The sequence below is a fragment of the Bison bison genome, unplaced genomic scaffold, assembly GCF_000754665.1.
Source record: "Bison bison bison isolate TAMUID 2011002044 unplaced genomic scaffold, Bison_UMD1.0 scf7180017864487, whole genome shotgun sequence".
In the NCBI taxonomy this organism is placed as follows: domain Eukaryota; kingdom Metazoa; phylum Chordata; class Mammalia; order Artiodactyla; family Bovidae; genus Bison; species Bison bison.
Window position 1 is genome coordinate 4,737,585 of NW_011495047.1, and position 8,975 is coordinate 4,746,559.

The following is an 8,975-nucleotide window of genomic DNA, read 5'->3' on the forward strand; positions in this document are numbered from 1 at the left end:
ATCTTATTCAAAAGCAGAGACATTACTTTGCCAACAAAGGTCCATCTAGTCAAGGCTATGGTTTTTCCAGCGGTCATGTATGGATGTGAGAGTTGGACTGTGAAGAAAGCTGAGTGCCGAAGAATTGCTGCTTTTGAACTGTGGCCCAGGAGAAGACTCTTGAGAGTCCCTTGGACTGCAAGGAGATCCAACCAGTCCATTCTGAAGGAGATCAGTCCTGGGTGTTCTTTGGAAGGACTGATGCTAAAGCTGAAACTCCAATACTTTGGCCACCTCATGGGAAGAGTTGACTCATTGGAAAAGACTCTGATGCTGGGAGGGATTGGGGGCAGGAGGAGAAGGGGACGACAGAGGATGAGAGGGCTGGATGGCATCACCGACTTGATGAACATGAGTCTGAGTGAACTCTGGGAGTTGGTGACGGACAGGGAGGCCTGGCGTGCTGTGATTCATGGGGTCGCAAAGAGTCGGACACAACTGAGCAACTAAACTGAACTGAACTGAACTGATTCTACGCAGCTGTTATCTTTTTTCTGCATCCGGAGAACACCCACTTCCCCACAGTGTGGTCCTTTCTATAATTGTATTTCTGTTGAATTGTGATTCTGTGGCTACAAAATAGGTCAACAGAGAAAAAGATGTCAATTTAATCAAGAACTAAGTCCAAGGATGGTGGGGGAAGTTGGGGACGGCAGAAAGCATTGGCCAGTGGCTATTATACAAAGGGACCAGACATGACCATTTGAGAGGGGGGGAGGTGTGACCATTTGGTCATTATCATGATCAAGGTAATCCTTGCTAGCTGTCAAAGGCCAATATTACAAAGTGATGAAAAGATGTGCAGTCAACTCCAATCCCTTTAATACCTCAGTCCCTTCCTGGCTCTCAAGTATTAAGGGAGACTCATTAACTATTCAGCTACTAAATTTTCTGTCCTTGATTAACTGCTTCAAAATGGAACCAGTTAGTACAGGCAGAAAGTGGATGCCTAAAAAGATTAAATTGCTTCTGAAATACTTGATTCGTCCCCCAGACAGTTGTTACCCCCAGGCTAAATCAGCCTGCTTCATACCCACCAAAGCCTACTGCTTTTCAACAAGGAATGAGTTGCTGCTTTCTCTATGGTAGATGCATCTGGCCTTAAATTTCTATTCCTGTAACCTAAATTGCGAAGCATTTTCCAAAAGCCATTGAGTTGCAGAATTAAAAAAATGTATTTCATTGCCAGATCTGCAAATTGGGTCAGTTTTCCAGGGCCTTATGCTTCCTTCTTTCCCCTTGGGGAAGAGGAAAAGGAGGCAGCCAACAACTGGTGATTGAAACATGATCCTTGCTGGCGTGTAAGTCTTGGCTGTCTCTCCGTGTGCCATCCTGTCCAAGTCCTCTGATGCTCATGGCAATGCCTGGGCCAATGCCTGCCCTTCCTGATGGCTGCCCTCTGGATTCCGCTAACTGTCACAGTGGTTCCACTGCAGCTGGCATCACTGAAGCTCTGCATGACTTTTAATTACATTTGAGCCTCAGAAAAGTCTGTGAGAGAGTTAGAGGAGGTCTAAGTATCCCTATTTCATAGATGGACAAACTGGATTCAGAGAAGATAAATGACTTATTCAAGGATACAATTAGATTAGGTTTTTTTTTCTATAATTTTGTTTATTTATTTATGGCTCTGTTGGGTCTTCACTGCTGTACGGGCTTTTCTCTAGCTGTGGTGAGTGGGGCTACTCTTTAGTTGCAGCTTTCAGGCTTCTCATTGTGTGGCTTCCCTTGCTGCGAAGCACAGGCTTTGGTAGTTGCGGCACATGGGCTCCGTAGTTGTGGCTTCCAGGCTCCAGAGCACCGGCTCAACAGCTGTGGCCCACAGGCTTAGTTGCTCCATGCCACATGCGATCTTCCTGGACCAGGGATCAAACCCATGTCTCCTGCAGTTGGCAGGAGGATTCTTTACCACTGAACCATCAGGGAAGCCCCTGATGCAATTAGTTTGGTTCCTATCTCCTACCCCTTTGTCAAGTATTCTTTTCACAAAAATATGAATTTTAGAAAGTCACTAAGAAAAGAAAAGTAGTTTGTCCTGGTCCCTAGACGCATAGGATCTGGGATTATTCCATGTGATTCTCTACTTTTCAAATGCAACCGTGATTAATCTGGTCATCAAAAAAACCTTGTTATCATCACCAGCGTTGTAAAGAGATAGCAATCAAGAATTAATATATGATATAGTCTCTATTAATATTCTATGTTATATAGTCTAAAAATCTGTAAAATATATCTTGTATTTTTGTGACCAGTTCCAGGATTTTTCATACTAATAGGGCATAGCCCATTAACATGGGTCTTAAAGTCTATTCAGGGGCCTCCCTGGTGACTCAGTAGTAAAGAATCCACGGGCAATACAGGAGATGCGAGTTCAATCCCTGGGTCAAGAATATCCCCTGGAGAAGGGAATGGCAACCCATTCCAGTATTCTTGCCTGGGAAATCCCATGGACAGATAAGCATGGCGGGCTTTAGTCCATGGAGTTGCAGAAGAGTCAGACAGGACTTAGCGATGAAACGCACACAGAAAAGTCAGTTTAATAGATTGCTGCCAGGCTTAAAAGAAGACATAGGGTAAGAGAATAGAACAGCATTGAAAACGTCAGAGTGTGTTGCATGTAGCCAAAGGAAAGGACTGTTCTCTGAATCCTTTTGTTGATATGTACTGAACCATAATGTTAAAAGTATTTCATACTGAGTAGTCTTTCCTCTTTCTCTTTTCTCTTTCCTCTTCTCTCTCCTTCTCTCTGTCTCTAGGAAAGCTACCTAAAGATCTGCTATCTTTGATCCATTCGCAGGTACCATCCCCGGTCTTCCCATCTCTCCTGATATTATCCTTTCATCAGGGTCTGGAGTGGACACTGTTTTCCACAGTTGATGTCTTTAAGCTCTTTCCTTTCTCCCCTCCCCTGAAAATGCCCATTTGCAGGTGACCTTGGAGTCAGCATTTCCTAGTCCTTTTCTAAGTTTGATAAATAAACAACTCTATCTCTAAACCATCTTATTTCCATTTCAGGCAAGGCAACTCAAACTTGAAGACATGAAGTCCCCAAGGAGAACCACTTTGTGCTTTGTGATTATTGCCATTTATTCTTCCCAAGCTACACTGAGTTTGAATTTAGAGTCTATTGTTTATCATTCGGTGAGTAAATCCATGTCTGCTATATTTCCCTGTCACATTTTTTTCTGATTTCCTGGGAAAGTCATGGGCAGAAACTGCTTTACACAAATGTTCAGGGCCTTTGAGAACATGTTGCAAATGGGGGGAGGGAGTGGTGGGCCATAAATGGTATTCATCCGATAATAACACCCTGGGTACAACACGTCATACTCTGGAATCAGTGGTGATGTCAAGGGCTTCCCTCCTTAATGAATTTACCACTTCTAGGCTTGGAGCTCCACCCTATGAAACTGACAGCCCATCGATAAAGCAGATTTTGAGGGCTGAGCAGGACATGTGTCCTCAAAGGAATTTTTTTTTTTTAACCAGGAGCATCAGACTAAAACACATTTCAAGAGGTGTTAATTTGTGTCATGTTATAATCACAGATCCATATACTTGAAAGGGCCATGGGTGATCACCCAAGCTTTTGTAAAACACATTAGCCTGGTTGTTTGGTCCTTGGGAAGTTAATGGGAGTTTAGCTCACCCCCTTGTTCCTTGTGGGAATCACTGGGATCTTCTTTCCTTAGGCTACTCCATGCACCAAAGCGGGGCATATTACTGGTTATGAAATCTCATGGGACAGATGTGATTCTCTCTGTGTCAGCTTTTTCGTCTGTAAAATAATGAAAATAATAGTATTGATTTACTGCTTGCTACAAGAATTAAATTAGTTAATATTTACAAAATGCTTTAGACTAGTGCCTTACACATGTAAAAAGGCCTTATCAGTGTTTGCTATTATCATTTCTCTTCTTGTATTTTTTTCTACTGGCTTTTCAAAAAGATATTTCAGTGCTACTTCATTCGATCTGTCACGACTGTTAGAGTTTTTCATTGATAGATTTTAGCATCAGAAAACGTCTCCTCTCTTCCTGGTTGGAGATTTTCAATTTTAATTCTCTGTCCTCTATTCATTCCAGTTGTTGGTTCTGTTTTTGTGTTTGTGTTTGTGTGATCTTTATTCTTTATTTTTTGTGTAGCTTTTAGTATATTCCTTTGCTTTACTGGTTCTTTTATAAACAATGCATGTTTGAGATTCTTTTCTTTTAACCTGTGGAGAAGGCAATGGCACCCCACTCCAGTACTCTTGCTTGGAAAATCCCATGGACGGAGGAACCTGGTAGGCTGCAGTCCTTGGGGTCGCAAAGAGTCGGACACAACTGAGCGACTTCACTTTCTGTCTTTCTTTTAATCTGACTGTGATTGGGGAGTATAATTTATTCACATTTGATGTCATTTAAAATTCTTGCTCTTACTTTCAGGATTTTTTATGGGTTTATGCATTTCTTTCCTCTTTTTCGTTTCTGTATGTTTCTTTGTTTGACCTAGGTCTTGTCTTTTTATTTATTTCTCTCATAATTTGGGAAGTATACTTTGTGTCTCTTCTTCCAAATTGCAATATGCCGGATACAACCCTTGTGATTCTATGCAGCAGCTTGCTCTTATAAATAGAAGATGGAAACATTACTTTTCCCGAGGATGTGCATGGTCAGTACAGAAGTCTACTTACCCCATACATATGGGGAGAAAGCCAGAGACTGACCTGATCAATGGGGTCAGCCTTGTCTCTGTTCTGGAGATTCCCAGCATTCCTGGCTACAGCAATGCCCTTCCACTGTGCCAGCTCTACCTTCGCGAGCATCCATAACAAAGCTCCTCCGTCAGCCTGGTGGACCAGGATATCTTCCTGGATATTCCCACCACCATCCTAAAGGGCCCCACTTTCCTCCTTTAGATATGCCTTCAAGATATAATATTTTCATCCAGTTCGGAGGCTGAAGAACTCCATTGGAGACATGCCCTTGAAACTGCCTTATCAGCTTATATGGCCCTAGGCTGCCACTCAGCTCCCACTTCTACTATTGTAACAGTACACACGGATTGTCACCATTTTTAAGTGTGCATTTCAGTAGTGTTAAATACATTCACACTGTCACACAATCCATCTGCAAAACCATCTTGCAAAACTGAAACTCTGTATCTATTAAACAAACCCCCCTCAGCCCCCCGACATGACCCCAGCTCCTAGAACTCACTGTTCTACTTTCCAACTCCATGATTTTGATGACTCTTGAGTACGTCATACAAGTGGAATCATACAGTATTTGTCTTTTTGTGACTGGCTTATTCACTTAGGGTAAAGTGCTAAAAACGTATCTGTTGTATTAATAGTATGCATCAGAATTTCCTTCCTTTCTTAAGTCTGAATAAGGATCCATTGTATGTATATCCTACGTTTTGTTAATCTGTTTATCTATCAATGCACATTTGGGTTCCTCTCACCTCCTGGCTGCTGTGAACAATGCTGCTCTGAATATGGGGGAGCAAATACAGTGTGAAAGCTTTTTGAAGTGTGATTGATGATGTAGCTTCTCAAACTTCAATGTGTGCATGAATCCAGCTGGGAACCTTCTTAAAGTGCAAATTTCAGCTCAGGAAGTCTGAGGGTGGGGCTCTGGGTGTTGCCTTCTGACTAGTTACTCTTGTTCCCGTCCCAGTGATCACACTGGGAGCAGCAAGTCTGCAGATTCTCAAAGCTGGGATCAACCCTGAGTCCAAAGCCCGGCTCTGACGCTCACTAACTTCGGAAATTTCATCTCCTTTTTTCATCTCCCTGAACCTGTTTTCTCACATAATATGAGAAATAAATAGTGTCTCATTCTTCAGCTTCTTCAGGATTACATGTTCTCAGATATACATGGCTTAGCATCATGATTGGCACACAGCAAATGCATAAGATTTGGTGGTTATTTTTACTATTCTGGTACAAATAAACCTGGGTTCGCATGCTCAGGAAGAAGATATTTTAACGGGATCCTTGCTGAGACAATTGAGGCAAAGATGCAAAACTGGGTGAGATCTGTCACTATTTATTTGTCATCTGGCTCCCTGGTTGTTTTTTTTTTTTTTTTTTTTTTGCACTTCTAAAAATGCCATCTCTCATTTCTGACTGCTCCCTCTTCAGGCCAGTCACCACCCACCCATTACTTGTAAAGTTCAACAAGTGGGGCATTTCCTGGAATCGGTGACCTTGTATCTTCTGACTGAAGCTTGGCAAACAGGAAATCCCTTCTGGGCAGAGCTGGTCATTGTCCTCCCATACGCATCTGAGTACCTTTCCATGGACAGGCAGAGGCTCTGGTTTTTGTCTGAAATAGTACTCAGCATTAAGAGACCCTGGCAGGATCTGTGTGCAGCCTCATAGTTCCCCGAACTGGGGTGACATGAGACTCAGGCAGGCAAGACTGTCCCCCAGTGAGCCCAGGCCAGATGGGCACATGGGCTGTCAGCACTGCCAGAGATGCATCACGTTTTTCACTTTCCTTGTTTTTCAAAATGTGAGAAACCGAGGCTTGGAATGAATGAATGACTTTTCCAGTTAGAGAGAAGAAAAGGCAGAGGGATCAGTTCTTGGTGTGACTCCAACACCTGCCTTCTTGAAATCCAGGCCCCATGACCTGGCAGTCTAACTCTCGGTGCTTAGTCAAATCTGGGTGGCTGAGGGTCTTTGCCCCCACCCGCATCACCAGTGAACAACAGCTCAGAGGCTTCAGTGCTTTTAGATGTTTTCCCTCCGTCTTTTCCCAATGATTGTTGTTCAGTCACTAAGTCGTGTCTGACTTTTTGCAACCCCATGGACTGCAGCACGTCAGGCCTCCCTGTCCCCCACTGTCTCCTGGAGTTTGTCCATTGAATCGATGATGCTATCCAACCATCTCATCCTCTGCTGCCCTCTTCTCCTTTTGCCTTCAAACTTTCCCAGCCTCAGGGTCTTTTCCAGTGAGTTGGCTCTTTGGCCAACAGGCGGCCAAAGTATTGGAGTTTCAGCTTCAGCATCAGTCCTTCCAATGAATATTCAGGATTGATTTCCTTTAGGATTGACTGGTTTGATCTCATTGTTGTCCAAGGGACTCTCAAGAATCTTCTCCAGTACCACAATTCAAAAGCATCAATTTTTTGGCACTCAGCCTTCTTTATTGTTCAACTCTCACATCTATACATGACTACTGGAAAGATCATAGCTTTGACTGTATGGACCTTTGTCAGCAAAGTGATATCTTTGCTTTTTAATACACTGTCTAGGTTTGTCATAGCTTTCCTTCCAAAAAGCAAGCAACTCAATGATTACAGGGTTTAAAATCAAAAGTCAGTTATTCTCATAAAAAGTTGTGAGAAATAAAAAGTTATTCCTCACTGAACAGCGGAGCCAGTAGGTGATAGCTATGTGGAAGCAGTACTTAATAGAGGTGTTCCATGAAAGTTTCAGATAATCACCATGAAGATTCAAGAAGTAGTTAAAGAGCAGAGGTTCTAAAAAACTGGCCTCCTGTCCAGGGATGCGCCGGTTAAAAAAGCAGTTTTCTTTACCCTATTTGAGACCTGCTAAATCTGATTGGGGGAGGGAAGGGAGAGGACTCTCACGCTCATGAAGATTAGAAGTGCTCTACAAGAGAGGACTGAAATGTACCTTGATTTTAACCCACAGTTGCCAGTGGCAAGTCATTAATTCTCTAGCGACCCCTGGAAAATGGAGGAAATGAAACCTTGGCTTGCTTCCCAAAGGTGACCTCTGGTAGTCACCTTCTCCTGGGCTGAGTCCCCCTGCAGCAAGCCCACAAACAGTGAACAGAGAAAGCTTCCTGGTGGCTCCCCCTACCTCCCCCGAATCCCAGGGAGGATGGAGGCAGGAAGACAGCCAAAGAACCTTTCTTTCTGCCCAGGCTCAGTGCCAGAGCAGACTCCCGGGCAAGTCGGGCAGGAACCAGCCCTATACATCAACTTTGTTATTTCTTGGTCCGTTCACATCTCGGTAGAGCTGAGATAACCTCATGGCAAAGGAGGCAGCACCTGAGCTTGCACATTCCGAACATCAGTCATCATTCCTCTGTTCACTTCTTCAAGAACATTTGTGGACTCTCAGGTCCCTTCACATTTCCTGTGGACATTAATACTAGTCGCTGAAAAGAAGGCAGGGGTGGAAGAGGCAATAGAGAAAGAGACAAAGTACTGGTTAAGAGAGACGGGGTCACCGAGAGGAACCCAGTTTCCCCGTGCTTTCCCAGGATATCACTTGGCAAGATGCTGCTGTGCCTGTGTGGATAAGTGCAGACTTAGGAGGAAGGTTAGCTGGGTTTGAGTACCGATTCTGCCATTTCAAGGCCATGTGACCTTAGGCAAGTTATTTGACCTCTCCGCGCCTGTGTTTTCTCATCTGTGAAATGCAGATGATAACAGTATCTACACCTTAGATTGTCATCAGGATAAAATAAACAAGCACACACCAAGCACTTAACAGTGCCTGGCACCGGGTGTTGAAGACGTTTTCGGAACCATTCTTCTTGATATCGTTAAGATGGGAGATAACTAGAAAAAAATGGCAGAGACCATGGAGGGCAAAACAAGCTCTGTCTCAGGTGGTGCTCTCTGGTAAGGGGGCGGCGGGGGTGAGGGGAGGGAGTTCAAGGTAAACTACACACCCTGGAGGGCGGGGGTTATCTGGCTCCTCTACTGAGACTTAAAAGAAGTTTGGGATGGGAAACTCATTGTAGGAAAACTCACTTGGAGGCAGGGATGAGCTAGGAGCCCCATATCAGGTCAGATCAGATCAGATCAGTCGCTCAGTCGTGTCTGACTCTTTGCGACCCCATGAATCACAGCACGCCAGGCCTCCCTGTCCCTTACCAACTCCCGGAGTTCACTCAGACTCACGTCCATCGAGTCAGTGATGCCATCCAGCCATCTCATCCTCTGTCATCCCCTTCTCCTCCTGC

General features: G+C 44.1%; 1 protein-coding gene across 5 annotated transcripts in view; it reads left to right on the forward strand.

Moving 5' to 3' along the window:
* The window catches only part of GPR116 (G protein-coupled receptor 116), a 113,511-nt gene that overhangs the window by 52,337 nt on the left and 52,199 nt on the right, over nucleotides 1-8,975 (forward strand). For all 5 annotated transcript variants that reach the window (XM_010863055.1, XM_010863054.1, XM_010863057.1 and 2 more), the window contains exon 2: nucleotides 3,055-3,180. In XM_010863055.1, coding sequence (XP_010861357.1) covers nucleotides 3,079-3,180 — 102 coding nt within the window. In that variant the 5' untranslated portion in view covers nucleotides 3,055-3,078. The remainder of the gene's footprint in view (nucleotides 1-3,054; nucleotides 3,181-8,975) is intronic.